The sequence below is a fragment of the Falco peregrinus genome, chromosome 5, assembly GCF_023634155.1.
Source record: "Falco peregrinus isolate bFalPer1 chromosome 5, bFalPer1.pri, whole genome shotgun sequence".
Classification (NCBI taxonomy): Eukaryota; Metazoa; Chordata; class Aves; order Falconiformes; family Falconidae; genus Falco; species Falco peregrinus.
This window is the reverse complement of record NC_073725.1, coordinates 60619603-60633243: the sequence shown is the minus strand read 5'-3', so window position 1 is coordinate 60633243 and position 13641 is coordinate 60619603. Positions and strand designations below refer to the sequence as shown.

The 13641-nt window shown below is 40.7% G+C and overlaps 1 protein-coding gene across 4 annotated transcripts in view; it reads right to left on the bottom strand.

Annotated features, from left to right (window-relative positions):
- Positions 1-420: 420 nt before the first annotated feature.
- The window catches only part of ADCYAP1R1 (ADCYAP receptor type I), a 140907-nt gene continuing 127686 nt past the window's right edge, over positions 421-13641 (bottom strand). The window contains exons 14-17 of one of the 4 annotated variants that reach the window (XM_055806718.1): positions 13408-13491; positions 7369-7498; positions 7105-7146; positions 421-1284 (exon numbers count right to left, since the gene is read on the bottom strand). In XM_055806718.1, the coding sequence (XP_055662693.1) occupies positions 1075-1284; positions 7105-7146; positions 7369-7498; positions 13408-13491 (466 nt within the window). In that variant the 3' untranslated portion in view covers positions 421-1074. The remainder of the gene's footprint in view (positions 1285-7104; positions 7147-7368; positions 7499-13407; positions 13492-13641) is intronic. The other 3 variants (XM_055806719.1, XM_055806721.1, XM_055806722.1) reach the window with 3 other exon arrangements.

Sequence of the window (13641 nt, the reverse complement as noted above, 5' to 3'; positions counted from 1 at the left end):
GGGAAGAGTCAACACACAGAAGTCAACCAGGTTACAAAGGCACCCCACTCTGTGACAGCACTACCCAAAACCGTGCCATGTTTGGACACAGATGCAGAGGTTTCAAGGTTACTTGGGGGGAAAGGCCATCCTGGAACTGACTTTTGCTTTTAAGGTGGGAGGGAGGGGACAGTTATTTTTAGTATTCAAAGAATCCAATCAATCAATCAATCGGCCAGTCAATGCCAAAAATATAGATATATCTCAACTGCATGGCCCTTTTAGAAAATTCACAGCTTAGCTAGAACATAAAGCATTCTCAGAAGCATCCCTGGGTATGGAAAAAGCCAGCTGATCCCATTTTTTGCCTGGAGCCCCCACACTGACTGATGATAGGAAGCTATGCAGCTTCACATTGGCACAGCAGTTTCTTTAAGCCCTGAACTTAATTTTCTGATGTTCTTCCCAAATTGGCTGGTTTGGTTAACCCAAGCATGTTAGCTCCATCCTAAGACTCAAAAGAGAAACACTGCAGAAATTCACATGCCAAAAGACAGGGACAGGCTGAGATACGTTTGACTAGGGGGAAAAAAAAGGCAAATCCAAACCATAATGGAAACCAATTGGAAAAATAACAATGGTCATGTCCATTCACAGATTAGTATCAGTTTGGCAACCGAGGATCACAACTGCACAGCGATCACTTGTTACTTTTGACTGACAACGGACTACTTGCAGATGCTCTGAAATGTAAATCATTGAGCGGGTGGGCTTGGCCTGTTGGCTGTCTTTGAAACATTTTTCCATTAATGGCCTCGAGTACGGCTGGGTATTTACAGTGATTGTTAAAAAGAGATATATACACACGTTTCTTTTGCTTTTTCACCTCTTCAAACATCAGGGAAGGGAAGGGAGATGGAGAGGGAGACGGAGAGGGAAAGGGAAAGGGAAAGGGAAAGGGAAAGGGAAAGGGAAAGGGAAAGGGAAAGGGAAAGGGAAAGGAGACCTACACCACCACCAAAACTATGATTTTTTTTTTTTCTTTTCATTTTAGAGGGATGGTTTTTGGTTTGCTTGTTGATTGATTTGTTTTCCTTAGCTGCTCATGTCGCTAGGTTCTCCGCATTTATGCTGGACATCCGAATCTGAGAGCTGCTCTTGCTCAGAATGGAGAGTTGTGTCCCCCCGTTCACTCCGCTGCTCGCTAGAGAAGGATGACGATGTTTGAAATCCACAGCAAAATACCGGTTGACTTTCCAGCTCCTCCATTTTCTCTTTATTTCTGATTGCACCTTTAGGGAGAAACTTCAAAAGGTCATTTTTTATGTACTTAGCTGCTCGAGGACATGCTGACAAATTATCAAGATTAGAAGAAAAAAAAACAACCACAAATTGAAGAACTATTTTTAAGACTATTATCAAACTCCTCACTTCAGCAAAATCTGAAGTGACCTCTCCATGTCTGAAAGAGATCCAGGCATGCAGGGGGAACAACCCAGGCTCTGTGTCTCTGACTTTAGATAATTTAAGATTGGCCCAGAGGTGCGTAGAAGACCTGTTCTACACAAACTCCAACGTCGTTCTTGAGCTAGATCCTGTTTTCATCAATGGCCAGTACCAATTACATAACAAGAAGCCAAAGAAACCAGCAACAAAAAGGTACTAGACAGGAATGAAATGTCTAAGCAGACAACAGCTTTTGGGTTAATAGACACCTGTGACCTCCTTTCCTTTGAGATTTTTTCATGGGCACCCACAGAATCACCAAGACTAAAACAATCCACGGTTGAAAGCTCAATTGGGAAAAAAAGCACATAATTCTGCAGCTTTTCTGCTTTTCATTCATCACCAATTTCCTGGCAATCCTGCTAGGTGTGCATGTGTGTATGTCTATATGTAAGTTATAAAAGTTATTAATATCAGTAAGATCATACTAGCTCAGACCAACATTTACTTGGTCTATTACTCATTCCTGACAGGACCCTGTAGCATATTTCTGAATGAAGAATGAGTAAGGATGTGGAGATATTTTCCCAATATATTCTTCCAGTCTCCAACAAGCTGCTGTGTCAAAGATGTTCTTGTTAACAGTCATTGCTAAATTTTCCTAGATTAATACAATTGTCAAAATGGATCAGCATATGCCAAAATGCTAAACTAGCATTTGAACTTCATGGACACGAACAACAGGGAGTAAAAGTCCAAGGAAAACTTACATTTTCCTTCTAGTAGCTCTAAATTCCTATTTTGGTTAAAGTATAGATTGGTATAAATCAGGTAAAGTATGGAGTTATATTACTCTTGTATAAAGAAAAGTGTTTGCATGTGTAAGAGCATAATATACCAAAGGTAAACTCTTTATTACCCTAAGCAATTCAGCAGAGGCACAAGACATTCTCTAATGTCTTGAGAATTAAAATGGTTTTAATTAATCTGGTTGTGTTTGTTTGGCTAAGAACCACCATCACACCCCCTGCAAGGGGTTACAGGATAGCTGACACACTTTGCATGTTACCTTGGAAGGTGTTTATCTCCACGCTGGTTTTAGACAAGACCTTCTGGCTATGCTTTTAGCACTCATGGAAGATAATAGATGAAACAACAGTTGTAGGTGGGAGAGGCGGATATCCAGTAACACCAGCTGGTGAAGTATGAAATCAGCCACTAATTCCAGCAAGACACGATCCAGAACTCACCTTCTGAGCTGCTTAGGACAGAGCTATGAATAGTGCTTTAACAGACCTGCGAGTCCTTTAACAGTCACCTTGATTAAGCCTATGAGGAAAGATGACCAATAAGTTTGTTTGATGACCTTAGAGATTGTTATGCTTATCTGAGAAGGGATCACTTGGATCAAGGAGGTGCAGACCTTTTGTACTAGAGACCAGCTATGGCATGGTATGTACACATATGTATATGTGTACAAGCAGAGAACACCTACTGCACTAAACCTGGTAGAAATAGATGATTTCAGCCTCCTTGAAAAGAAAAAAAGAAAAAAAGAAGGTGACTTTAGGACAAATCTTCTCCTGTTGAATTGCACAATAGATGTGTATCAGTGGAGGAGGGAACGGATGAACTGTAGATATTCTTCTTAAGGCAGCCTTGAGGAGGGAGCCTTTTTTCAATAACTCAGAAAATGGTTATCTCAGGTACTCAGTCTGATAAGCAAAGGCAGGGGAATTTCAATTTGCAGATCAAAATGGGTCAATCAGAAAAAAAACAAATGTGGGAAGCTGACACTAACAGCAGCAGCAGCAGTTGCCATGTGCTGAGAGGAGTCTGAGGTTTGCAAGGGATCCAGGGGGTGCCTGAGGGGGTTTCTGGGCATCTGACACCCTTGGGCTGTGTGTGTGGAGGGACCAGCTGGTAGGTGGCAGGTCTTACAAGATCAGTTGGGTGGTGCCCGCTGTCCCCACAGCCAGGTCAAACCATGCAAAAGCCGCATATGACTGGCTCCTGGGGAACACCAGCAACCAGGAGTGCAAGCAAGACATGGTGTCTGCTGGGTGCAGCATCAGCAACAGGACATGGCACCTGTTGGGAGTGGCATCAGCAGTTTGTGCAGCAGTTCATGCAGGAAAGGTTGTGCACTCTGCCAGTTGTTGGGCTGCTGCCTGCTCTACTTACCTGCAGGCTTAGGCTGCAGCCCTGATGGTCACCCAAGCTAGCTGGTGGCTCTGAAAGCCCATCAAGCAGCTTGAGGTCACCAGGGAATTTGAAGGGTTTATAAGCAGTGCTCTGAGGTTGTTGGAAGCATAGTGGTAGTGACCAGGCAAGGGCTGAGCTCTGCAGCAGACAGGAATCAGCTATCTAGCAAGGCTAGCCTGGGAAGAGTGGAGGCAGCCACCCAGAGCTTCCTATCAGGAAAGATGCTGTTCAGGTGGAGGGATGCAAAGACTTCGACCCCACCTCCTGGGGAGGAGCGTGGAAGCTGCACCTGCTCAAGGTGGGCTGTCATGGAGCCAGTCATTCCAGCAGCAGGTGGAAGAGCTGTAGGAGGAAGTTAGCAGGCTATGCTATATTAGAGAGGGTAAATAAGAAGTAGATAATTATTTGAGAATTTGCAAAAAGACATATTAGGGCCCTGCGGCACTGACCTCCAAGGACTACTGGACAAAGAGCTTTAATAGCAAACAGACAGCACCTTGGAGAATGAGGTGCCATGGTCCCTGGTGACCCGTGGGAGCAGGTTATCACTTCACTTTCCTTCTTCTTATGTACCAACCAGCAAGAGATATTAAACCTTGTCAGCAGACAAAACCAATAAGCAATATTCACAGGGAGGAACTGCACCAGCAGCACATTCTGAAAGCTGTGAAAGGTAGTGGCCAGTGCTAGTCACTGTCTGCTGAGAGGCACTGAGGCATTCAGCTCCTGCTTGACATACAGTCAGGTGAACTTTACTGCCTGCCAGGAGCCAAGATGCAGGATGTCACAGAAAGATTGCCACAAGTCGTTAAGAGCACAGACTAATACCCCCTACTTCTTTTCCATGTGGGCACCAATGACACAGTAGACAAAGCCTGGGTAAAGGTCAAGCAGGACTTCAGAGCCCTGGAGCTGCCAGTGAAAGGGACCGATGACCGAGTGATCTCTGTCTTGCCAGAGATGCTAGGGATGCAGGCAGGAGTCAACGTATCGTGCAGATCTATACCTGGCTTTGTGGCTGGTGTCATTGCCAGGGGTTTGTTTTTTACAATCATAGGACATTCTTCAAAGAATACAGCCTGTTGGGGAGGAATGGGATACACCCACCTAGAAGAGGACACTCTTCACTAGCAGATTGGCTGACTCAGTGAATTGTGCTTTAAACTAATGAACTTGCAGAACAGTATCCAAAGCTGTGACATCTGCCTAGTCATAAGCAGCAGGTTGGATGCGTTCAGCTACTATCAGAGTAGTGAAGAATGGTCCCCCAGCCCTCTCTAAGGCAAGACCCCTAAGTCCAATCACCTCCAGTTTGTGTATACCAATGTGTGTAGTCTGGGCAGCAAACAGGAGAAACTGGAGCTCCATGCCCAGTCACAGAGTTATGATATTATAGAAAACACAGAAACTTGGTGGGAAAACTCACATGACTGGAAGACCACAACGGATAGCTACAAACTATTCTGGGAAGATAGGAAAGGAAGAAGAAAAGGCGGAGTTGCACTTTATGTAAAATAGAAATTTGAGTGTTTGGAGGTGAATTATGGAGACCATGAAAGTTCTATGAAATGCCTTTGGATCAAGATCAGAGGAATTGTCACCAAGGGGGATCTTTTGTTAAGTATCTGTTACTGACCTCCCAGGCAGAATGACAAGGCTGATAAAACCTTACATCAGGTGCTTAAAGAAGTCTCAGGCCATCAGAACCTCTTTCTCATGGGTAACTCAGATAACCCAGACATTTGTGGGGAAAACAACATAGTGCCAGCAGGTACCTGGAGTGTACTGAGGATTTCTTCCACTTACAGATGCTGGATATACCCACTAGAACAGCACATTGCTGTTCACCTGAAAAGAGGTTGTAGCTAGGTGAGTGTTGACCTGTTCTCCCAAGTAGCAAGCAGTAGGGCAATAGGAAACGGCCTCAGGTTCTACCAGGGGAGGTTTAGATTGGATATTAGGAAATATTTCTTTACTGAAAGGGTTGTCAAGCACTGGAACAGGCTGCCCAGGGAGGTGGTTGAGTCACCATCCCTGGAGGTATTTAAAAGATGTGTAGATGTGGCACTTAGGGACAGGGTTTAGTGGTGGACTTGTCAGTGCTGGGTTAATGGTTGGACTCAATGACCTTAAAGGTCTTTTCCAACCTAAACGATTCTTTGATTGCTAGATTTACTGCTCACAAATTGAGTCTTACTTCACAGCACAACTGACTACCAAAGCTAGCCTTGGAGAGAGTGATTATAACTTTGTGGAGTTTAAGGTGCTGCTGAGCCCACTAAAGACCAGTAGAAGGTCAAAGACCCTGTATTTTAGAAAAGCCAATTTCAATATGCTCAGGGCCTAACTGCAAGGGATTCCATGGGAAGTATCCATGGACAGCAAAGAAGCTGGAAGCACAAGAAGAGTTCATTCCCTACAAAGGGAAAGGAAATAGGCAGAACAAGAGACCAACTGTCTTAACAATAAGCTTTTGCTTAAAAACAAAAAAAGAAGCATACCAGCCATGGAAAGGCAGCCAAGTACCCATCAAGGACTACAAGAACCTTGCTAGGGCATGTAAAGATGCAGTCAGGAAGGCTAAGGTTCAGCTAGAACTGAAAACTAAAGGCCTACTAGTCTTAATTCAGTCTCTGGGAAAATAATGGAACAAAACCTCCCAGAAATTACCACAGACCAAATGAAGCATGTGATTGGGAAAAGCCAGCCAGGATTTACCAAAGACAAATCATACCAGGCTAACCTGACCATCTTCTGCAGCAAAATAATGTTTTATGTTGGCATGGAGAGATGATGTTTACCTGGACTTCAGCAAAGTGTTTGACACTGTTTCCCAGAACCTTCTCCTAAGCAAGCAGGCAAGATACAGATTGGGTGTGTGGTCTGCAAGACGTGTAGGAAATTGGCTGACAGGACACACTCCGAGGGTGGTGAACAATGCTTTTTAGTCAGGCTGGCAGCCTGTTGCTAGTGGGGTCCTCCAGGGATTGATGCTGGACTCCAAACTCTTCAACATCTTCATAAATGTTCTGGATGACAGGATTGAAAGCACCCTTGCCAAGCTGGCTGATGACACCAATCTGGATGGCAAGGTGGACATGTCAGAAGGGAGAGCCACTTTACAGAGACAACTGAAGAGGCTGGAAGAGTGGGCTAGCAAGAACTGTATGAAGTTTAGCAAAGACAAGTGCAAAGTTCTGCACTTGGGATGACATGACCAAAGAGACCAGTACAGTCCCTACCCCTGTCATGGAGCATTAATCTGAGCCGTCACCTCTGGCAGGGCCAACTTTTTGGTTTAATAAAGACATCATACATCCTCTTTCTTTTGCTGAGACATTGTGAGATCCAGCCTAAGGTATAAGGGAATATGGCAGATGATGAGTTACAGTGAAGGTTTAGAACAGCAGTTACTCCCGCAAGGAAATGGGATGGAGATGGTGAGTGGGTGAGGTTAAATATTAAAAGTCTTACCTCCCCATTCAAGAAACAATAGAGAACAGCAACAACAAACCCCTAGGTAAATGGGAGAGAAAAAAATAATGTAATTCAAATGCTTCAGTAAATGCCAGAAAATAGCTGGAGTTAAAGCAAAGAAACAAAAAACAAAACCAAAATCCTTGTATATTAAACATTTACATAAATTAATAAACACACAGTCTGAGAACTGTGCATGCAGAGCAGTTATAATGAACAGAGATTTCTTTTTAACAAAAGCAGAATTCACTGTATAATCACCTGGAAAGATCCCAGTCCCAATTCAAACACTAGTCTCTCCCGCTTACTGACATTTTCAGGAGAAAAAGCAAACACCGTGTAGTGAATTCCAAACAAGGGGATAAGCAGTAGTGTAGAGCGAGCCAGCCTCCTGTTATAATAGAGTGAAAGAACTTTAATGCAGCCTTGTAATAAATAACTTGCACGTTAATTAAAGAAGAAAACAGAAAAATATTTTGTTGCCTGCCTATTGGGAAATACATACACTGTATAATTATTCAAACAAATATACAACATTCCCATTTGTTCCCAAACAGTGATTTCACACACACTGTAGTTTGCTCCCACTTCTTCACACTGATAAAATAATAGCACGTTAGTAATGCTTAATATTCTGTGCTTTTATTTTAATTTGCATTATTATAAGCAGGATTTTTTTCTACTGTGCCAAACATGAGAAGGGTAATCTTGCTAAGGGATTCAGACTGCTACCATAACACAATAATAAACCTCTCACCCAATTGCTTAATCCCAGTGAAGTGTTTTAAATCATTTTGTGTGTGTGTGTGAATTTATTTCTGCATAGCAAAAAATGCCAGAACATCAATACAATATAAAAAGCTAAACACCACCCCCCCCCCCTATATTCTCATATTCATGACTACTTCTCAAGGTCTTGATTTTGGTGTCATATATACTGTTGGAAACCTAAGTGTAATTCCACTGTGTAACTAATTTCCATTGCATCAGAATAAAGATATTTCAGGGGGAAATCAAATTCAGTAGGTATAAACAAAAGGGCTGGAAACGAAGGTATGTACCTGTAAGTACTTAACTCAGTATGGATGAAATTCCCCCAAAACAGGGGTCCAGCCAAGACATACATGTTTTAGACTGTGTCTTTTGCTGACTGAACAGCAAAAAAGACCCAAAAGAAGGCAAGTGTTGATTTGAACATAAAGCAAGTGTTTTGTTATAAACAAAGTGGCCTGAAATAACTGCCAGGACATTTTCAACAGGGGAAAAACATGACTGATTTCCTTCAAGTAAGTTAAGGAGATGGATGTAGGACAAAGGGAGCTAAAAAGCCATAAAGATTTTTGCAAGAGCAGCATACTTTTTAAAATTCAACTGTTCACACTGATTATATCTATATTGTATATTGCAGACATGTTTGAATTTGTTAATACATGCTCAACAATGTCCCCCAAACAAGGTATTTGTCTTACTGAAAGAGATAATACATCTCCAAGAACTCTGTGAACATATTACACCCAACACTAAACTGGAAATGGGACATTGTTCGTTGCTGGTGTCCCTCAGTCATACTTTTTGCACTAATGGTGATAAACACATCACAGCCCTTGCCCTGAGGTTCTACGAAACATGAGTCATTAATCTGATGTGCACCAAATCTCAGGTCTTGGTGAACAACCCAACAAACCAGAGAACACAGTTCTTGTGAATTAACAAGTTAGACATTGACTGAAAGTGTTTTGTTTTTTTCATAAGAAAGGAACAACCCTGGAAGAGGCTGATGAAGATCATGCAGAGTCTCCAGTTTTGGTAAACTCTAGAAGATTCAAGCTATACAGGAGGGACCTGTATAATGGACAGTGTAATGGACTAAAAAAACATTCAGGGTCCCTTCTAGTGCTTTTTCTCCATGGACATGTAATCAGATAATTAAAAAGGAACAGAAGCATTGTGGAAAAGATTATAGACTACAGCTATCTCCATAAAAAAAAAAAAAAAAGTATGTAAAAAACTTAAGTGTCTTAAACTAGCTATGGAATTAAAAAAAAAAAGAGGTAGTAAACTGGACAAAGAAGTATTGTCTCTCAAAATCTGTTAAATTTTATATTCAGAATTAATTACAACAATAACAAAAGGATAAAAGTTATTTTGATTTGAAAGTCAGAGTAGAATTTTTTGTTAGTATGTTGTATCTCACCGCAATCATAGGAGAGTAACTTTGGGAAAAGTGTGGAGGAAGACTTTTTCTATTGTCAGTTTTCTGGCATTAATTATATCTGATTAATCAGGCAATTCATTTGTAGAATCATGAAATATAATGTCTTCAACTGATTTGAGATGCTGCCTTCAATACTGTCATAAAAGTCAGGAAGACAATACCTGAACAGTAAGAAATAACACATGAAGTGTATAGATCATTAAGATCTATAAAGTGGAGAAGAAGATTGTAATGGTAAGAAAATCTTGGGAGATACTAATTACTGTGTGGATGATGACAAATTGTGTTTTTTTCAGTTGCATTAGGAAGAAAGAAGACTTAAAGCAGCACCCGTGAGAAATGTAAATTTATGTGCAATGGTGAAATGTTAAAGGATAGAGCAAAATTCTCAGGATTGTAATAGTCAAAGATATTAATTGTCTTTTTTTCCTACACTCTTTCAGACAAGCAAGAAACTCAGGGGATAGATCAAAAAATTTTGAGGGCAATAATTACTCAGGTGGGCTCCAACTGGCAGTTTAGAAGCAGTATGTTTTCCAAAACGACTAGCAAAAGCCTTGATCACATTATAACAGGTAGAGGAATGTCTTAAGGTTACTTTTAAAAAAAGTAGGTTGTATTTCAACTTTTGTTGAGGCTGACATTTTTCAGCTGTTATTTTCCTTAAAAACAATTTAAATGTAAGATTTTCTCCAATAGCATGACTATGAATGTGGCCTTTCCATAAAGTGTTAGTACAAAAAGACACAGATAATGGTGTCATCTGTTTTGTCTCACTCCTCTATAGAATTATCAAAAGACATCTTTATAGTAAAAGGGATAGAAAGTAGGATGGCTGTTGAACTTTGACGAGTATCTGAAGGAACCATGTCTTCATTTTTCCATTGCACATCCATGGTTATTAAGGAGACTGCTGAAGTGTCTATGGATACTACATAGGATGAAACTGGGCACGAATTGGAAATCACATGGCATTGCTGAGTAAAATTTCCAGTGATTTCTACTGAATATTCCAGTTTTTTCCTATTCTGCAATTAAAAACAGGCTTCTAGAAGAAAAAATAATGCTGTGATTTAGGCAAACATAGTAACTGTATAACAGATGGAAAAATCCCCACCCAACAACTATATTTTGAGCAACTGTGCAATAGGGAACAAGGAACAATGGATTCTAAATGGTCTAAATAGATTCTTCCACTTCCTGTGAATGGAATGGAACAAAGATCTGTCTCTAGCTTCAGAACCTGCAGACACAACAGTATGAACTGCTGAGCTGGGTACGTGCTGATGTCATTTGGAATGAATGGAGGCCATCAGAAAACATGGGTCCTCTACATCAGGAGACCTGAAGCTCCAGAAGTAATTGTGTAAGGAAATTTGTGGTTGTCATTCTTTTCTGAGAGAGAGGTGAAAATCGTAGCTTTGAGCTTACTCTTCCATCAGTTCCAGGTATCTCCACTGCGCTGAAGACGTGTCTTGTGCCATTTCTGCTCAGACTGCAGCTGCTTCTGTTGGACTAATTGCAAAGTTGTGTAGCTCGAAAAAGCCCTTGTAACTTGCATAAGGTTTGACAGATGACACAGTGCTATTAAGCTAATGATAAAATACAGCATAACTTTTACTCTGGCAAAGAGTTTGTTGCCTTGGTCTTAGGGGTTCTCACCATCCAACTTTTTTGAGACAAAATATCACAGACTGTCAAAGGAAGCAAAAGATCTTTGAACCACAGCCTTTGAAGAAGACTGTGTAGTAGTCTGCTAAGTCTTAAGTGAAATTAATTTGATCAAATAAACTTTTGCAGTGAAGACGTCAAGGTCTGTGGTAGACATGCAGAACAGCATTCATGCACCAAGGTTTGGACATACATCATGTAGATATGTATGTCAATAATCTATGGTAAAATTATTAACTTAGTGTCTCTAAAGCTAATAATAATAATAATAATAATAATAATAATAATAATAATAATAATAAAGAAGCACTTTCAAGGCATATTTCTTGCCTGCTATAGATGGCTTTTAAAGAAGAGTTGACTCCTGTTGTAAACTCCATGGGTACGTACTGAATGCATCTATTCTGTGTATATTTACTAGCTTAAAGTTGTTAGATACTTGCAATGATGATATCTATTTTAGTTAAATTAATTCCACACCTACATTCCCTTTATTTTCTGTGAAGAGTAACAGGCGCTTAGGCACAAGGACGAATCAGCTGCCCCTCATCTGTCCCTAAGGAAGGCCTGATCGCATCCCAGGTCTCTCCACTGACTACAGAGGAAATCTGGAGTGAGTTTGTCATATAATTGCTGCACTGTAGGCTTGTAGTTTAGATTAGAGGAATCCCATCTCTTTGGCTGTAACTCAGTGATGAATATGTAAAAAAAAATAATCATGATTATATCTCAAATAGAAGGATAAAGAGCAAACCATGAAGACACAGGATGCCATTAGTGATGAAATGCTTAAAGTAGTGCGTGTTTAATAAACCAAAGTAGCTATTTTATCACAGAGATGCTAAGCATGGTTAACAGGACTTTCAGGAACTTCAGTAATCTCCCTTACAGATACATGTCTTTTCCAAATGCTTCATTAGTTCGGTAGATCAAAGACCTGAGGTAACACCTAAATACAGTAATTGGTTATGGCTTTTGAATTGTCCAACGCATAAATCACATCTGCAGACTAAGGACTTGAAAAGCAGGGGAAGCTTACTGAGGTTTCCCTATTTTAACAAAAAAATAAGGTTTAATTATGTTTATTGGAAATGTACAGATTTTTCCTGGGTTCCTGTTTAGGCTGAATACTTCCCATTGACTGGGTAGAGGATTTCACCTTACAGAGCTGTCAGTCTGCCATCCTTCTGAAACACTGCACTAGAGAAATTTGTTTCTCTGCAAAGGCCCAGTATGAAGTCTGTGCTGCATCAGGTTGTAGGTTAAGTAGTAAAGTTCATATTTCAAACTGTCTCCTCCTAAATGCAGGTCCTAGTTTTACCTAACTGCTCTTAGACTTCAAGCTTCTCTCAGTGTAGAACACGGACCCGCTGACTGTCCTGTGCTCTGTTTCTTCCATCTGCTTTTGCACAGTGTTAGTCTGTTGACTGAATCTTTTAAGCATCTTCATTGGTCTATTCCTTAAAAACCTTGAGGAGATGCAAAATCACAGAGGAAATCTATTTTCATGTTTAACTTTTTTTTCTACCTGAAAACAACATATGCAGCTGTAGTGTTACAAAACAGCCTTTTTTTTCCTTAATGGCGTCAAAGATAACAGCTAAGTATTCTTCAGCAAAATGCTGGGCTGTTGGATCTGTGTGGCAGGAGATCTCTGAAAGTGTTGATTTGCACTTATAAGGCTGCTGTGAAATTCAGGGGGAAGTTCATCAGGAAACATCTTTCTGAAAGGTACACCTCAGCTAAACAAATCTGTGGGCTTCTCACACAAGCCACAGAGAGTGAGGTGCACTACGAGAGAGTGATTAATCCACATGTCTCTAGACTAAATGGCATTTATTCACTTTTCTAGATGCCTCACTCTCCATAGGTGTAGCTTTGACAACACCTTCTGACTAGACACATAATATTTTAGTATTTGGTTTACCTTAACCTTTCCTCACCCTTGTGTGTATACTAACACAACTTCACTCAGTTAAATGGACATAAGATGCTTTACACCAGCTGAGTCAACCAGCCTTGCCCTGCCCTGGTTGTTCTAGCAAACTTTTGGGTGAAACATTTACTCTCAGTTTGACCAGTGCTCACCTCTTTGCTGTATAATAAAGAGCAACTATTAATAGTTTCTATACAGACACTACCCAGAACTATAAATAGCATCAGCCATAAGTACAAAATTATAAAAAACAAAAAAACAAAAAAACCCAAACACAACGAACCAAAACCAAACCAACCTTAAAAAACCTTGACCGTGATGCATCAGCAAAAGCACAGAACAATAAAAAATTCTACATGCAACAAGAAATAAGGGAAGGCTTGCTCTCTGGTTATTGCCCCTCTGCTAATTATCCAGTCATTTACTTGCAACATGCGTCATACACACACAGTAATGTCACAGGTTTGCATACACTTACAGGGTAATGGTGGATAGTTCTGACATCTTGCAAGAGTGCTGGTTAGCCCTCTTAGGTTTACAGTAGCATTTCTGAACGCAGCTGCTAAATATGACAAGATTAGCATTTTTTTCAGCATATTGTGAACAGGCCAAGGTAGGTCACTTTCAACACATTTCATGAGACACATCACAAAGATGGAAAGCGGATACGACAGAACGAAATCACAGCAAACACCAGCTGCTTGACCGAAGC